This window comes from Heteronotia binoei, chromosome 21 (assembly GCF_032191835.1).
Source record: "Heteronotia binoei isolate CCM8104 ecotype False Entrance Well chromosome 21, APGP_CSIRO_Hbin_v1, whole genome shotgun sequence".
NCBI lineage: Eukaryota > Metazoa > Chordata > Lepidosauria > Squamata > Gekkonidae > Heteronotia > Heteronotia binoei.
Window position 1 is genome coordinate 37,667,672 of NC_083243.1, and position 18,586 is coordinate 37,686,257.

The 18,586-nt window shown below is 43.2% G+C and overlaps 1 protein-coding gene across 3 annotated transcripts; it reads right to left on the reverse strand.

Moving 5' to 3' along the window:
* Positions 1-624: 624 nt before the first annotated feature.
* Positions 625-12,308, reverse strand: LYSET (lysosomal enzyme trafficking factor). 3 transcript variants are annotated; one of them, XM_060261853.1, is made up of 3 exons: positions 12,061-12,308; positions 10,581-10,611; positions 625-1,546 (listed from the first exon to the last, which is right to left on the reverse strand). In XM_060261853.1, exons 2-3 carry the CDS (start codon positions 10,601-10,603, stop codon positions 1,135-1,137), a joined length of 435 nt encoding a protein of 144 aa, XP_060117836.1. In that variant the 5' UTR covers positions 10,604-10,611; positions 12,061-12,308; the 3' UTR covers positions 625-1,134. The 3 variants fall into 3 exon arrangements, with proteins under 3 accessions (XP_060117836.1, XP_060117837.1, XP_060117835.1); XM_060261854.1 differs by lacking the exon at positions 10,581-10,611 and having other exon boundaries at positions 12,061-12,304; XM_060261852.1 differs by lacking the exons at positions 10,581-10,611; positions 12,061-12,308 and adding an exon at positions 7,499-7,520.
* Positions 12,309-18,586: the final 6,278 nt, after the last annotated feature.

Genomic DNA, 18,586 nt, shown 5'->3' on the forward strand with positions numbered 1-18,586 from the left:
CAAAAGATCAGAAGAGAATGGGGCAGAAACTAGGCCAAAGCCTCAGAGGAGAACTGAAAGTTTCATTGAGAACTTAGCTCTATCTAACCAGCAAAAATTAAGATAATATGCTAAAATAGCTTAGGATGTGCCTCAGCTTCAAGTTTTCTCTCAAGTATTCAGTATATTTGCTTGCACAAAACTAAGGCATTTATAACTTTTAAATTCCATACATATATCAAATATAATTGTAAATACTAAGTTACAAATGATGCATTTTATGTTGTTAAAGGAGTAAAATTAGTTTAAGTTTGACAGGACAGCAAGTATAAATTTCAATTTCCCCCCAAATTTGTTTTTCCCCCCTGGAAAAAAAATGGGGGAAACCATGGTTTTTGTCTCATTCCTTCAAAATTTCCAGAAATTACATCTCTACTTTTTGGGGGGGGGGGGGGGGAGGGGGGGCAGAGAAACATAATTTGACTCAGAGCTACAGGGGTAGAGTTCAACCTTTTCCCCTTGCTGTTTTCATTACTTCTATTTACATTTCTAAAACCTATGGGAGAGATAGTCTCAGAGCTCCTGAAGTCACATCTAGTTTGACCCAAGAGCTGTATAATGACAAATTAACTTTTGTACCATTCCTAGCATGAAGAGTAACAAAGGCTTTATTTTCATTTAGTCATGTGTTGTGAATGGAGCCCTGATTTATTGAGTGCAACACTGTTGAAGGAGAAAGCACAGTCATGTCTTATATGCCAGCTTCTGTAATCATTCAAAACTTTATACAATAGTACAAAGGAAAAGTCCTTTTTCATTGATTCTCCTCTTATATGTAGGATCAAAAGAATGGAGCATCATGTGCACAGTGAATTAAGGTTTCCTCACAAAAAATTCAGATGGAGTGTAGAAATTCTGTGTCGTAAGGCAATATGAACAATGCCCCTCTCAAGTCTCAGAGGGCCCCGTCATTCTACAAAGTATAAATTAGCCATATTTAAAATCAACTTCTTTTTAAAAATAGAAGGCAGATGCTCTACTCAGTAGTTAACGCTTACACAAAAAGACTCCCAAGTTCTATTCACATGCTTAGTTGACACAGCCAAGCATCTTCATGATTATCTAAAACAGCTCATGAGAAAATTCAGAATGATTTTAAGTGTCAATCAACTGCAGTCTGCTGATTTGATTGGAGGCCTTCACAAATGTTTGGTGACGATTGCAAACGACAGCCAAGCATATAGGAATGATGCAATAGCCCACTGTTTTAGGATCAGCTCTGGTACAGGAGTAAAGGAACAAGAACATCTGTAAATAGGGGACTAAAAAGATAATGGCCCACAGCCAAAAAGGCAAGGACAGCAGTCGCGTTTTTAAGGAGTGCATCCAGGTGCTTTCATCTCTGAGTTTTTCAGGGGGTTGCTGAATATGTTCCAGTGCCAGTCTGTTATAAGTCTCATTGATTTCGAAAACGTAGTAAAAGGCAGCTGCACTCGCTATTAGATATAATCCCACACCAATCCATCCCATCCTCTGGCGGAAGTTCATCATTCTCCATGCTCTGTACCTTGAAAACAAAAGGGGGAAAATTATGCACTTTCCAAAAAACCTTAAAAAAAAAAGGTATACATTTATTTAGTTAGTTCATTTATACTCTGCCTTTATCCCCAATGGGGACCCAAAGCAGCAGCTTACATCATTCTCCTCTCTGGCATGAACTGTGATCCCAAATGGATATAAACAGCAGTCTTCAAAGCACTCATCCTGGAGTGATTCCAAGCTTATCTTATTTTTTTAGTGAATGCTTATCTTGTCCTTTCTCCTAGGAATTCAGCTTAAAGCTCATTTCCCACCCACCTCAATATCCCTGCTTTACCTCCAACAACCACCTGGTGAAAAGGTTAGGTTGAAAGATAGTGAGTGGCCCCTCGTGAGCCTCAAGAGCATACAGGAATTTTAACCTGGGTCTCCCCAGGTCTGTATCTCAGCTTACGTGAGATTTCAAGTCTTAAGGGTCAAGCTTGCATAGCTTTAGTGAACACAAGCAGCTGAGATCACCGCTGCCATCCAGCTATTTATGACTGCAATTGCATGAGTAAACTAGATGTTTACCAGGGATGGCCAAACTTGCTTAACATAAGAACCACATAGAATAAATGTCAGATGTTTGAGAGCCACAAGACAGGAAGGGAGGGAGGGAGAGGGGGTAGAAAGAAAACAACTTTAATTTTAAACACATTCTCCAAGCTGCCAGCTGGCTTGGCGAAGTGGTTTAAAGAGACAATTGCTTTCTCCAAGCCAGCTAATGGGGCAGTAGAAGCTTTGAGAGCCACACAATATGTGCGAAAACCCACATGTGGCTCTCAAGCCGCAATATGGTCACCCCTGGTGTATAGATACAACTAGAACTATTTTTTTCTTTCCACACTGCCAACATGCCTTGGAGTCCTCAGGACAATTCTTTAAGTCACTTTATCTATCTACTCATTATGATCCCAGGAACTGCTCTGACTGTCCCTATTTCTAGCTAATACTTCCTCATAGGAGTGCCATATCACACACTGGGACTGCTCACACATAGCAGGGAAATGCCTACTGAAATAAGATAGATGAAAAAGATTTATTTAGGGCTGGGGTTATTCCAGAAAACACAATCCTCCTTGACAGATACTGTCAGAATGTAGACAGAAAACAAGTTCACCAGGCTTAGCTATAAAGGATTCTCTAGTCTGCAGGATGGTTCCTCCTTTTCTCTTGTAAGTTCCAAACCCAAAGCTATTACTGAACTGGACTTGCTTTTGAGTTTGTCATGTTTTCCACGAAACAAAATATTGAGGAAGCTGAATGCCTGTTATAAACACTGAATCAGCTAAGCAATGGCCTCTTTTCCAGTGGGGTGAGGGAGGGAACGTGTTGGTTCATATGAACATATGAAGCTGCCTTATACTGAATCAGACCCTTGGTCCATCAAAGTCAGTATTGTCTTCTCAGACAGGCAGTGGCTCTCCAGGGTCTCAAGCTGAGGATTTTCACGCCTACTTGCCTGGACCCTTTTTGGAGATGCCAGGGATTGAACCAGGGACCTTCTGCTTACCAAGCAGATGCTCTACCACTGAGCCACCAAAATGGTGATCCTCAAACTACAATTTCTTACCTCAGCTGTAATCCAACTGAACAGCAGAAAGAAATTCTGATTCAGTGATGATTAATGGGTATAAGATGTCTCTGATGCAAGACTACATTATTTAATTTCACCTTGGCTGATAACAGATAGACATTTTGGGGTGGATTGGAGGCATCCCAAATCGGGCTGGCTCAAAAAGAACCATCCGGAACCCTCCACAGGCTCCTGCATGGGACAGCCCCATCCCGTCTGCGAGGTGACTTGGCACAATCAGACGGCGGTGCCTCAGAAGCCGGACTGCAAGCACTCATGCACTCAGGGCAATTTTTGGGAGAAAAAAAAAAGCCAGAAGCAGCTCGGGGCGGCTTGGCGGGTTCACACCACCAAGGCACCTCTCTTGCATGCTTCCGCCTCCAGACGCAAGGAGGCAACTGGAGTGCGGTTCAAAAATTTGCTACCACTTCTACAGTAGTAGCTTTTTGAGCTGCTCTGAGGATGCTGGAGCATGAGATGGGGACGGGTGGCAGATGTTTGTGTTTGGAAGGATTTTTCTGATCGATTTCTGAGGTGTCTCTGAGTCAGCCCAAGCTGCCAGTCCGTTATCACCTCTTGTTTTCTTGACACCATGAATTAAAGATTTTAAAAGGTAAAGGTAGTCTCCTGTGCAAGCACCAGTTGTTTTCGACTCTGGGGTGATGTTGCTTTCACGTTTTTACGGGGTGGTTTGCCATTGCCTTCCCCAGTCATACACTTTCCCCCCAGCAAGCTGGGTACTCATTTTACCGACCTTGGAAGATGGAAGGCTGAGTCAACCTGGAGCCGGCTACCTGAATCAGCTTCCACTGTGATCAAACTCAGGTCGTAAACAGAGGGCTCCAACTGCAGTACTGCAGCTTTACCACTCTGCACCACGGGGTTCTTTCAAATTAAAGATTGCATCAGCCTTAATTTGCTTTTAGAATGGGAGAGGGGAAGCAGATATCATTACAGCAGACTCCCATTACAACAAATATCATCTATGGAAAGCAGGCCTGTGCCAAAGGGGGGAAAATACACAATCCATTTCTATTAATGACTGCAGACTAGCACTCCAATTCTAGAAGACACAGGGCCACAAAGCACCTTAAAATATCAGGTACCACACAAAATTAGGCCTGATCTGTGGAAAGGGTCACCAGAACCCAATGGCCCTCAGCACCTTGACCCAACACCAGCAAGCCTGGGCTATCTAAAATGGCAAGGACTAGAGATGCAAAATTTCTGGGAATTGTGAAGCTAAAGGGGGATAGTTTTTTTTATGGAAAAAAGCCAGACGTTTGTGGGGGAAATGAAATATACGCTATACTGACTGTCAAACATAAACTAATTTTATTGCTTTAACAATATGGGAAGCAGCTGTCAAGTCACCACAGAACCAACACGCCTAGCCAACACTTCTACATTAATACTGTCTCAGAACCATACCTGTTGAGATCTCTGGATGGTACTGGCCCTGTTGTTGCTTACTGATTATGTAATTTTAACTGTTTATTTATTGTATAGATATTTTGTTGATTGTTTTGTGTTTTATGTTTGCTGTTTTTATACTCCTACGGTAGTTAGCTGCCCTGAGCCCACTTGCAGGGAGGGCGGGATATAAATCCAATAAATAAAATGAAATATAAAATACATCATTTATAAGTCATTTAGTACATTCCTTAATTTTCTACAAGCAATACTGCAAACATATACAATACTTCAGAGAAATCTGCAAGCTGATGCAACCTATGCTGTTTTAGCACAAATACCTTAATTTTGGCTATCTGGTTAAAGAGCTCAATTCTCAATGAAACTTTCAGTTTCCTTCTGAGACTTTGGCGCTATCTTTGCCCACCTCCTTCGATCATTGTGAATGAGCTGTCAATGGGATATATTCCTGGATGGCTGGAAATTTCTCTTGCTGTGCCGTATAAAATTATACTATTCAGTTAGTGTGAAAGACAAAGAAACAGCATCCAGACTAATATTTCTGCAGGTGGAAGTCTGCTTGTGGAGTGTGTTTTGCCCGCCTGCCCCTTCCAGCAGCAGCTCAAAATGCCCTTTGTTATCAGGCAGAGGTCCCTACATTCATGGAAAACATCTGCATCCTAGCCAGTTTCTGGAAAGTATGAATTGGGATCCAGAGACTGAAGAGGTTTTGGCACAACTTCATAAAAATAAAAGTATTCTTGCAGCATACTAACTCTTTGGGAGTATGAGCTAGAATTAGCAGCTACACTACCTGATTTTAGAAGCCTTGTTTCCAGCAAGTTGTATATTTGTAAATAAATAAATATTCTTAAAACAGCATAGAACTTTAGTACTCACACATACACCCCATCCCCAAAAAACTTTGTCCATGAACTTTTTACCATTCAGAAGCCCTTAAGTGCATCAGAACATTCCTTATTGCAGATATGATTCTCACTGAACAATGGTAGTCTATACAACAGGCTTCTCTAAGATGGTGCCCATGGGTGCCTGCCAATACACCTCCCGGCACCCACCAAGCTTTTCAGAAACAGTGGGGGATCGCTGAAAGGCAATACTTGTTATTGGCTGCCCTCCTTCAAAGGAAAGGGTTGTCCATGGCTGCAATAGGAAGATCAGGTCTGGTAAGCAGTGGGTTTTTCCTTGGTCAATGTGTGAGTCCTATTCTCCCTTCAAGACTTAATTCTTTTTATTATCCCCCCCCATCCCTCCAATTTCCCTTCATCCAGTTTTACCCCCCTTCTGTGATTCTTTTCCAAAGTGAGGAGGGAGATACTACAGCAGCCATTTCAGATTTGGTTTCATCTCCAGAGGCAGCCATTTTGAGGTAGCGCTCACCACTTCCTGTCAAAATTCCAAAGGATCAAAGATTTGGGACCCACTTGCAGAACTTGTTGTCACTCTAAATCACTATTCCCACTGCATGAAAGGTTTTTCTTTAAAAAAACAACCCTCAGTTCATCTACTGTCAGCAAAAAACAAAAACAAAAAAACCCCACAAGCATGTGGCTGCCAGTATCACTCACTCCAGTATGACTATGACACAAAGAGTATATGTTGGTTAGAAGAATAAGCTGCAAAACCAATCCCACCCCCCACACACACAACCATTAGTCATCCCACAACCTTCAGAAGTGCAGAATTCAAGATATTTGCAAAATGCATCAGGTTCATCTTATGAGCTCAGTTCACAGATTTGAAAACTCCTGTCTGACATCAGATTTAGGTGGGAAGCCGTGTTGGTCTGTAGCAGCAAAACAACGTTTGAGTCCAGTGGCACCTTTATGACCAACAAGATTTTATTCAAGGTATAAGCTTTCGTGTGCAAGCATGCTTTGCTACAAATAATTTGGAATGCAGAAGTGAGACAACCAGACAACAAACCGTGTGAAAACTGAAGCCAAGCCTGAATATCATAAAAACAGAATAATTTTATAGAACAGTTAACAATACCATATTAACGTTTTACAAGACTTTTTCTTTTCATGGTATCTCAGGAAACCTTTATTTTGGCAATAAATTGGGTTGGATTCAGACAGGCTTTTGGCTGATGAAAAAGGTACACTCCCCTCACCCCAATGGTCAAAAACGTTTCTGCTGAAGATCATTTACAAGTCAAGTGGGGCAGGAAAAAGAAGAGCTGGTTTTTATACCCCACTTTTTTATACCCTGAGGAGACTTCAAAGTGTGCTACAATTGCCTTTTCCTGTCCTCGTCCTACAAAGAGTCACTTTGTAAGGTAGATGGAGATGAAGGAGTTCTGAGAGAACCATGAGTGGCCCAAGATCACCAAGCAGGTTTAATGTCAAATAAGGAATCAAACCTGGTTCTCCAGATTCGTGTTTATCCACAACACCACACTGGGGTGGGGGTCATAGTAAATGGGGGGAACTGGATGAGATTGAATTTAAAAACTAGCTAATTCCACATTTCTAAAAGGTCAGTCTATCAATGCATATCAGCCATGATAATTTGCTTCCACAAACAAATTGATATACTTCTAAATAACAGCTGCTGGATGAAGCCTTCAAGCGGTTCATAATGTTTGCTGATGACATACTCTGAGCAGCTCCCAGCATTCACTGACCCTGAGATAGGCCCTGAGCAGCTGAGATACACAATATATGTTATCTCCCAAAGGCAAAGAGCTGGCTGCTCTTGCCAACTGAATACTGGACGAGATGGATCTTTCGTCTGATACAACAAGACGATTCTCTCATGTTTAAATTTATCTTCACGGTTTTCAGTGGGCTTTGCCAAAACCACAAATCTCCTACGCTGAACACTGACACTCGATACCATAAAATTTCAGTTTGCCCTTCCTTCCTATGCAATCACTATTTTATCATCCTCAGAAATAAGACATCCATTAAGTTACCTACTTACAATGGTTTTAAATGTTGTCTCAAGGACAAGCACAGCAAACTATGGTACATTCTGGTGCCTCAAGAACTTTAGATAAGTTGCACTGTAGGTCAAGTCACTTTGATTGGTACTGCAGTTGCAGACACAAATATCTTTTTGTAGTTGTTGCAAGGCCTGCAGAAGGCAATATTTCAAAATGACAATTATTTATACATCCCGATCCTTAATTCTGTCGCAATATGCTTAGCATTACAGAGCTGAGTTGACATCATGTAGCTGAGAGTCCAAAAGTCCTCATTTCAAGTCTTACTCAGTCACTCATGAGGACAGGGGTGGCTAGACTGCAGTGTGGTGTGGTGTTTTAAATTGGCAAAACAAGACAGTATATTCAGGCCTAACTAACCGTGTTAACTAATCCAAAGTATACAATTTCACATATGAATACAAGTTTCTTGCAGGATCAGACCAAGAATTTTAGCACACATGAAGCAAACTGCTGGAAACTGGTCAGTGGCTCGCTGAGGGATCTTCCCCTCTTTAAAAGCAGTAAAATCATCTAGTTTCTGCTTACCCCAGAGTGCTGAAGCTTTCAACAAGCTAGCATTCTCTTAATTTTACCCCCCCCCCATCTTCAAATGATGCTGGTTTCCATTATAAGATCAATGAAGGGAAGTATTTGAATGCTTGAAATAAGGTATATAAAGGCCATCTTACATGTTACCCTTTCAGCTGTACATCTAAGATTTTAGACGTGTACCTGCATTAATGCAACAAGGACATTTTTGCAAAGACATGCATCAGAAAGGTACACTTGACAGACAGCCATGGCTGTCTGCAGCTTCCCGCTAAACATACACTCTGGGCGTTTTCGCACTCACCTTAATCAGCAGCAACACCCCTCTTCACCGCGCAGGATCTGCGCGGATTTCGCACTAATTGCCGCGGAGCACCCGGAAGAGCCGGAAGGTCCCGCGGCTTTTACGGCGCAAACGGAAACTGTTTTTTGGCAGTTTCCATTTGCGCCGCAAAAGCGCCGGGACTTTCCGGCTCTTCCGGGTGCTCCGCGGCAATTAGTGCGAAATCCGCGCAGATGCTGCGCGGTGAAGAGGGGGTCGCTGCTGATTAAGGTGAGTGCGAAAACGGCCTCTGTGAAAAACCTGAGTTCCCTTTGTGTGCAAAGTGGTCTTCAGTTCTATCTCCTAATCATCCCACCAGCATAATATAGAACAGAGGTGGCCAAAATTGTGTAACGTAAGAGCCACAAGACATGAATGTTTTGAGAGCTGCAAGGAAGGCAAAAAGATGGGTGGAAGAGAAAGCAACTTTAACTTTAAATGCATTCTCCAAGCCGCTGGCTGGCTTGGCATGGAGAAGTGATTTAAAGAGAGAAATGCCTTCTCCAAGCTGACCAATGGGGTGGTGGGGGCTTCAAGAGCCACATAATATGTGTTAAAGAGCCACATGTGGCTCCTGAGCAACATGCTGATATAGAGCAACATGCTGGGCTAACCCTGTAGAAGCATTAGCGCAGTGGTACTTACTCCAGTGTTCACAGAGAGCCACATTTACAACTACCATCACCACAAAGAGCCATATCACTACTGTATGCCCCATGCTCCTCCCCAACAAACACACTCACAAAATAATGAAGACAGAATCATTAATAATATATCACTATAACTTTTTAAAATACTGGATTAAGATTACTACTGAGCATGTAAGGTTGTCTCTCCCCACCACTGCCAAACCTTACTAGCCCTTGGGTATCTGAAGCAAGATGAAGGGCTTGCCTCTCTGCCTTCTGCTCTCTTCCCAGCATCACAAACAGCAGCTAATGCTACAAAGTGCAATTGCCAAGGCACCTTGGAGGACATTAAATTGGCCATGGAGAAAGAGAGTGAAACCACCCTCACCCCCTCTGGCCAGTATTGTCTTCCCAGGCATCTACTGTAGTGGTTGTACTCTCTTTTATCTCTGGACAGCTTGGTGTCCTGCTGACAGTCACTTGGAAGCTGAGATAAGCATCTAGAAGCTGCGGAGTGGGTGGGCTGTTGGAGAGAACAGTTCCCTTACATCCATCCTGGGGATGAGTTACGCATCTCAGAGAGGCTCAGAGCTTACACATCCTCCAACAGCAGCAGCTGTTTTGAGGGGAAAGCCACTTGTTGACCAGAAAGCCCCACTAGGCAATGTCCTTTCTCACTTTCCTGAAATATGGGTCTGGCACCATGCTCAGAAGAGCTCCATGCAGCTCCTCAGTATCCTTGCTTTAGTGATACAGGACACAAGTATTTAGAATATGGCTATCAGTGGAGCAATCTGTCCCAGTGTAGTCTCACCAGATGCTCACATTCCTAAGTGACATGTCACAACGTGCCTCGTGCTAAGGATCATTCTATCTCCCAAGACAAGCAAGTGAGAAATGCTCTTCAATAAGCCACAACACTTTAGCTATAGCAAACAAAGAGGTGAAAGTGCAAATTATAACAAGGGACTCCTGAATCTGTTTCACTGCCTTTGTCCTGCACCCATCTCCTTTTAATAACGATGCAGTTAATGAGGGAGTGTCAAGTATCCATGGACCAGGTGCACCAATACAGCTGTGAATAATCCTCTGCTTATTACATCTGGACCCCAACTTTCCTCCATGGATTAAAATCTCACAAAACAGACAGCCTTAAAAGGGTTGGGGTTAGACAGATTCATGGAGGATAGGCACATCAATGGCTACTAGCAGTCTCCTTACCTACATGCAACATACCCTCTGAATACCAGGGCTAGGAGGCAACGCTGAGAGAAAGCCTTGCTTCCCTGTTTGTTGGCTTTACAGGCCAGCTGGTTAGGCACTATATGAAACAATACTGTGGATTAGAGGGACCATCGGTCTGCTGCAGCAGGCTCAATTTATGTCCTTAGTAGGAATAAAACAGTCCCTGGCAAGATGTTTCAGGGAATCAGTGCATGATCTTTACCTGAATCACAATCTGAAGCGTGGAAAAGCTGATCACTTTACCCATCTGAATTGTGTGCCTCAAGTCTAGAGACAAACAACATCAAATTCAATCCCACAACAGGGACAGAAAAGCTGCATTGTTCAACCTACCTATTTTGGAGTTGCTTCTTCATGGGAGCTCCTGCTAAAGTAGAAGAGACTAGCTGACGTAAGCAGATTAAGAACTACTACGCTTATCATTTTTTGTCATCTGTCAGATGCTTGTTTTCAGTTTGAATCACATGAATAGTTCCCTTCCTGCATAAAGATTTTTATCTGTTCAGCCTCCCCTAAAGAACTGGCCCTACGACATGGAATTATTCAGTCACCCAAGTCCACTTCCACTGTATGCAAGGCTCACAGACTGCCACTGTGGAGCACTACGACTGTAATATCAGTACTATCAATATCATAAAAGAAATGTTTAATCCGAAAGAAGGAAACCTGCAGCCTGCATGCTGAATAACAGTGTGCACTATTGTCAACAAACTGGGCCAGTTCTCTGACTAAGGGAACATTGCAAGACATAAGAAGTGCTGCTGGGCTCCATTCAGGTCTGCCTGGCTAAAACCAACCCTGTCTCCACTCATGCATATGCTTATATGCCAACATCTTTGCAAGGAAATTTTGGAGGATTTTCAGTACTCAGAGCAAAAAGTGTGTCTAAGCCTGGAAATAGCTAGCAACTATGGACTCAAGAATAAATAACAAAGTTGATGCTCTTATCACCGAGTTTGGTGAATTGGTTATGAGCAGTGGATTGTAATTTGGAGAAGCAGGTTTGATTCCCCACTCCTCCAAATGCAGCCAGCCAGCCAGGTGACCTGGGGTCAGTCACTCTCAGAGCTCTTTCAGCCCCACCTGCCTCACAGGGTGTCTGTTGTGGGGAGAGGAAGGGAAAGGAGATTGTAAACTGCTCTGAGACACTAAGTGAAGGGCTGGGTATAAATCTGATCTCTTCTTCTCTTCCTCTCACCCCATCTCACTGTTCACCCATCACTCTCACATCACATCCTCAAAGCACTAGGCTCCCTTTCTACCCCAGAAGTCTGTCAGGTCTTCCTCCCTCCCCGCCCCCGCAGAAGTTAATGTGATCCTTTGGTCAACAGACACAGCTGCGGAAACATCCTGAAGCACGAACAAAGGCATACGCATCCGTGCAGTGACAGTGAAGCCAGACTGCTCCTCCAAGCGTGCAGCGAGAAAACACAGATTATAAAGCGTGGCTGGGAAGCCAACGGCGGCACCCAAGTCGGTCTCTAACGTTCTGTGAAAGCACTGTAGAGCCACCACCTTTCGAAGATTTCCCTTGGGACACAGCAGGGCCAGGGCCTCTCACTTGCCACGGCAGAGCTCGAGCTTAAAAAGCATGAAGCACAGACTAGTGTGCTCCTAGACACGTGCAAAAGTGCTATACATTCATCGCTAACTGTAACAGGCGGCCCATATGCCAAAGCCAAAACTCTTCCTGAATCAGGCCGAGCCCCCAGCACTTATGGGTTCCACGCAGCTGGGCTTCCGCGTTTACCCGCCCAGGCAGGCTTCCCCCCACAGACAGGCCAACCCGTCCCTTCCTTCGGCCCACCCTCACCTTCCTCCGCCGGGAAGACACTGAAAGAGGCGGGAGGCCGGGCGAGCGACCCAGTCACATCACTCTGCCACTCCCAGCCGAAAGCGGCGGACAACGGGCGCCGCGCGGCTCCAGCCGCTCTCTAGATGCGTCCAGCGCCGGGGCTCTGCCATCCCTTCCGCCAGCCGAGGAACCGCCCTCCCACTCCACTTCCGGGTGGTGCGCGGACCACTCAAACGGCTGCTAGGGGCTCGTGACACTTCGCCGAGTCGCTCCGGACGCAGACCGGATTTCCTGCTTTGGGGCTGCCGCTCTCTCAAGAAAGGATCATAGAGGACTAAGGGGCTTGCCCGTGTCGGTCGCTGGTTGAGGTGATTGGCGCTGGAGGTGAACGTCGTGCTGACTGGAGTAACGGGGAGGGGGCCCGAGTTCGAGTCTTTGTGCTAGCACTGAGGCTGCCTGAACAGGGTTACAAAGGTGTTCGTTTGTCGTATTGCCCATTGGTACGTTAAAGACTGACTTGGGTTTATATTATTATTATTTTTTAGTTTATTTATATTCCGTCCATTCCCCCATGGGGGCTCAGTGTGGAGTACATCAAATATGCAATAATAAAACAATTAGGAACAGCTAAAATCATAATAAAATCAGTTACAGCATTGAACTCAGAATCTAATCTGCTCTTTACATACCATATATTATGATGTTATATAACCCACTGGCGCCCGTCAGTAACAAACAGTCCAAATAATAAAAAGGTAAAGGTAGTCCCCTGTGCAAGCACCAGTCGTTTCTGACCCTGGGGTAACGTCGCATCACAATGTTTTCATGGCAAACTTTTTAATGGGGTGGTTTGCCATTGCCTTCCCCAGTCATCTACACTTTACCCCCAGTAAGCTGGGTACTCATTTTTCCGACCTCGGAAGGATGGAAGGCTGAGTCAGCCTTCAGCCGGCTACTTGAACCAAGCTTCCGCCAAGATTGAACTCGGGTCGTGAGCAGAGCTTGGGCTGCAATACTGCAGCTTACCAAAGATGCAAAAGGGAAAAAAAGATTCTGGAAATTTTTCAGCTGAAGTAGGAGCAAACCAGAAAGCAAACTAACCAGAAAGAAACTTTACCTTGCTTTATTGCTTTAACAATGTAAAAAGCATCATTTATAGCAAATATAAAATGCTAGTGTTGTCAGGACAGAGGCATATGGCCTCTGGAAACTGGTCTAATCCCAAATTTGGGTAGTTACCTACCGTGTTTGACAGATAACATCTCCAGTTACAGGCAGGTTTAGTGTTTAAATGCCCAATTCCATGCACGCTTCTGGTTGCAAAACAAAATCCGCTCCATAGGCCAAACAGCTGCAGGTGGTTCTGAGTTTGATCGAAGACATGGTGGCACCAGAACAGGATTAATGCTCTCCTTGCTGCACCGTTCGCATGATCCAAACCATCCCCTTTCGTCGTCTCAGCTTCACTGGCACAATCATACAAGTTGTTTCTTTCTTCCCTGGGCGCCAAAAACACAAACCAATACCAATGCTATGTAGGATTGTTTTATCAATTCAAACCTGTTTTGCCTTCCATACAGATGCTCTCTCTGAGCCTAGCCTTCCACACAGGACTGTTGTGAAGTTAAACTGAGGAAATGCAGCATATGTGCTACTCTGAGTTAATGAGAGTAAGGGCAGATTAAAATTGAACTAGGTAGGTAGTTCTTTTTAGCAGCTGAAGAATATCTGGACCAGGCTTCCCCCCCCCCCCTTCTGTGTTGTAGGTCCTTGATTAGCCTAGTATTATTTAAATTGTAAGCTTACAATTCAGGTGAGCAGCCATGTTCGTCTGAAGCAGCAGATCAAAGTTTGAGTCCAGTGGCACCTTTAAGACCAATCAGGTTTTATTCTGGCTACAAGCTTTCATGTAGTTTTGTATTATTTGGGTTTTGCTTCGGACCTGCAACCTCTGTCTGTTTCCACTGTTGTGAGCTTATGTCTACTACTTCTCTCAATTATGGAGAATTTAAGTTGTAGCTCAGTGGAGAGGGGAGTATCTTGGATTAAGTCCTTAAGAAGGACAAGCACAGGTTTCTACCCATTCCCCAAATCAAATTGTGCGTCTATTCTTGAGGGACTTTGGAATACTTATATCAATGCATGACACCCAACTGCATATCCCAAGCCCCAGAGCCATATCTCATTGGTAGTAATTAAGTCAAGAGGGATTCCAGCCTTACCTCTTAAGCAACGATATGTGTCTCCCCACCCACCCCCATAATATAGTAGAAACCAGAGCTTTTTTATTTTGCTTTTTAAAGTCCGGCAGGAATTCAATTGCATATTAGGCCACCACCTGATGTCTGCATTGTTTCACAGCAGGGAATCATTTGTGTATTAGGCCACACCCCCTGATGCCAAGCCGGCCAGAATGGCATTCCTGTGTGTTCCTGCTCAAAAAAAGCTCTGGTAGATAGTCTTCACCAATGTTAGCAGTCACCCTAGATTTGGTGGCACCAGAGTTTTATATGGTGATTTTTACATATCTGCTTGTGATATTTCCTTTAACTTACTGCTTTTATTCAGCTTTAATCTCACTTTATAGCAAGCTGCAGTTTTTGTGGGAGATCAGGAGACAATGGTTACAGCAGATGGAGCTGCATTTCTTTCTGATTACATCTCTGGAACAAGTTACCTGTTGCGTGCAAATTCATAAATAGGAAGTAAGAGGTACCTTAAATAAATTTTATTCTGGCATAAGGTCTCATGGGCTAGAACCCACTTCTTCAGAGGCAAACAGTGCCTTCTGTCTAAGCAGACCTTTTATATAGGTCTAAAACAATACTAAAGAGTTGGGTGAATGGGGCTATAAAATGCATAAAGCTGAGGGTGGAATTTAACATTCAGATCTAATCAAGAAAAGCACAGAGACATTCATTAGTTTTGCTGAGCTGGCTAGTATTCATAATGGGAGGAGAGTTCTAGATGTTGCTAAATCACTTAACATTTATAATATCTAAGAAATCCCAAATCCATGTTTAACCAGGTGTGTATGTGTGCATCAAACCTCTTCATGAATTCTAATTCAGAACTTTCATGCTGTATTCTCATTTTAAAGATCATGTGCAGGACAGCAATTACCTGTAAATCAAATTGTTTTTCCACCAGTTTTTGAATATTGCTATTTTTAATGTCAGACTTTTGTCCATTCTTTTGCATGAGTTTTCACCTGTCTGTCCCGCAGAGAGAGAGTTTATGTTGGAATAAAGCTTGTAAATCTTTAAGGTGCCTCTAGACGCTTATCCCAAGTCCAGGATAGAAGGCTCCTGTTTCTGAGATAGAATGCTCCTGTTTCCACCTCAGTAACAATCTTGCCAAATGCAAACCGTGAACTGAATGTCTACCTTAATGGCACCCAATTTAAACACCTTAGCACCTAACCCTAAATGAGACCTTGAGCTATAAATACCATCTTACCAATGTAGCAGTGAAAATATGCACACAAAACAACATTCTTCAAAAAGCATATGTTACAACTTGGGGAAGTATCTGCTACAACTCTTAGATGCTCAGCTTTGGGGTTGGTTTATAATACTGTGGAATATGGTGCTTCAGTGTGGCTCAACAGCCCCCATGTCAACAAACTTGATGCCCAACTCAACATAGCAATGAGAACCATCAGCGGATGTATTAAACCCACTCCAACCTGTTGTCTACCCACATTGTGCCACATTGCTCCCCTGACCGATGACTGCAAAGATCCACAAAGATGTGGCTGATGCAGGTCTATCCAGACTAAGATTGCGACATCCAGCAGTAAGATCTGCACAAATCCTGCAATCACAAAATTTTAATCTAGGGTTGCAAACATGGATGCAGTCAGTTCTACCTAATATCTATAACCCAATAAATGCCAACTAGAGGCCTTCAGGATTTGACTTGCCATGTAAAGTATGGAACATGACTAACAGACTATGAACAGACTTTGGCAGTTTTGAATGGGGCAAAATAGCAGGACCCAAATGTGATTGTGGTGCAGCCCATCAAACTGTTTTCCATCTGTCACAAGAATGTGAATGTCATGCTTTCCAGGGAGATGTGACAGAGCTTTTTGAACTCTCCCAAGCTGCAGTTGAGTAGATTGCAAATATAGATATTAGTATTTAGGGGGACAGCCCAATCAATCTGCAAGCCTACCTGTTGTATCAATTTGGTTACATATTTTATATTACATACTTCTTGTGTGTAACTCTGCCATATCATAAATAAATAAAAGGTCCAGAAGCTTACTTTTAAAAACAAAGCTGGGACTTCAGAAGACCTAGTAGATTGTGTTAATAGATGGTTATATGCTATGGTGATCTAGAGCCAGTTTGGTGTAGTGGTTAAGTGCACAGACTGTAATTGGAGAACCAGGTTTGATTCCCCACTCCTCCACATGCAGCTGCTGGAGTGACCTTGGGTCAGTCATAACTCAGAGCTGTTCTGCTGAAGAGCAGTTCTTAGAGAGTTCTCTCAGCCTCACCTACCTCATGTTTGTGGAGGGGAACGGAAAGAAGATTGTAAGCCACTCTGAGTGAAGGATGGGGTATAAATACAATCTCTTCTTTTAGCAATTACCATTAAAAAAAAGACCCAATATAGTTGTCTGGCAGTAGGCTGAGAACATATGGACTGTGCTGTTCCCAAAAACAGAGTGGAAAACAATTTTGGAAAAGAGCATGATGACAAAGGGGGTAACAACTGGAGCATGATTAGACAATGTTATTGTGAAGATGCTAACACACACACACAGAACCCAACAAGAAGAAAACCAGTTTGGTAGCTGGAATGTGCAAGCAACTAGGTTATCCTTATGGTACTATAAGAGGCATAACCATATAACTTCTAGTGTGAGCCTGCTTTCTGGGAAAGGCTGGTGTATAAATTGAATAAAATAAATAAATAGTCTAGAAATGAAATCAAGAATATATGAAGCTGCCTCATACTGAATCAGACCATTGATCCATCAAGGCCAGTATTGTCTACTCCAACTGGCAGCTCCCCAGGGTCTCAGGTAGAGGTCTTCCACATCATCTACTACCTGATCCTTTTTGAAATACAGGTGCCAGGAATTGAACCTAGGACCTTCTGAATGAAAGCAGATGTTTTACGGCTGGGACACAGTCCTTCCTAAGAAAATGTTCCCAAAACCACTGAGCCAACAATGGTTTAGTAGTTGGTATAAACACTATGACAAAGAAAGATTTGTTCACTTAATTCTTTTGTAAGTTCTGTTTGACTGTGATGACTAGAAAATTTCAGGGTTTTATCACTCCTGATCCCTCCTGACTGAAATCTCTAAACAAAGGCTTGGATCCGGAGATGCACATGGAAAAACAAATGGTTTTAGCACAGTTCTACTTGAGCGAGATCTCATGCACCATTTAGTGCAGGAGTGTCAAACTCAGTTGTTATGAGGGCCAGATCTGATATAAATGAGACCTTGTTGGGCTAGGCCAGGGGTGGCCAACGGTAGCTCTCCAGATGTTTTTTGCCTACAACTCCCATCAGCCCCAGCCATTGGCCATGCTGCCTGGGGCTGATGGGAGTTGTAGGCAAAAAACATCTGGAGAGCTACCATTGGGCTAGGCCATGTGTGTCATAAAATGTAATGTCAGGTAGCTGATATATAAACTTTATAAAGGACAACGTTTTTTTAAAAAAGAAAAACTTAAAACATGCTTTAAAAAGTAGCACTCATTGGTCTTAAAAGTGCTTTCTTTGTATCTCTCTTGTGCGATCTGGGGAACTGAGCAAAGGAATCTCTGGGTCTTTCCTTCCTTCCCCAGGGGACCAGGAGAGGAAGAGCCTCAGCCAATAGAAGGAAGAGAAGCTTGGCTCACTAGCTAAGCAGTACAATTGAGAGAGCCTGGCAAAGCAAGCTATTCCTCTCCCCCCGCTTCCTCTCCAAGGAAGGAGCCTCAGCCAATGGAGAAAATAGAGGCAGGCTCAGGGCAGCTTACAACATTGGTCATAATAACAATAAAAGACTTAACACACCGGTACCTCATAATAATAAAATCAATTAACTAATAAAACAATTTAAAACAGTTGGTGCTAATAACATTTTGGTGTTATTCAGTCACGATGACATTGTACAAGAGCTCAAAGAAATTTTGCACTCTGCTAGAGGCCCAAATAAAAGAATTAGAGAATTTGGTCATTTATCATCATTCCCTTTAGTCTTAATTAGCCTAATGAATATAATAAATAGGGCTTCTCATGCCCTACTTTCCCCTTAGTTTAAAGATTAATGCACGTCCTTCAACCCTAGGTAGAGTTTACTCAGCTATAATTTGTGGCAACTTAGATTAACATATTGATTATTTTTGGTCCCTGAGGTGCTACAAGAGTGCTATCCCTCACTTGCCTAAAAGAGTGTAACTTCATGTTACAATAGGTCTAAAGACTTTTTAAAAATTTCTCACAAGCAGCTATTGAGGCTGCTGGGAGAATGGTGCAAGAACAGAAGGGCCTTTTAAACATTTCCTTCCTAACATTCTTGTGGAAAACATCACCA

What these genes read in the sequence shown, in the direction of transcription:
- LYSET (XM_060261853.1), bottom strand. Translation starts at nt 10,603, where the DNA reads ATGAAGAAGCAACTCCAAAATAG. An exon ending in AAGAAGCAACTCCAAAATAG is followed by an intron (nt 1,547 to 10,580) that starts GTAGGTTGAACA and finishes TTTGTTTTCAAG; the next exon opens with GTACAGAGCATGGAGAATGA.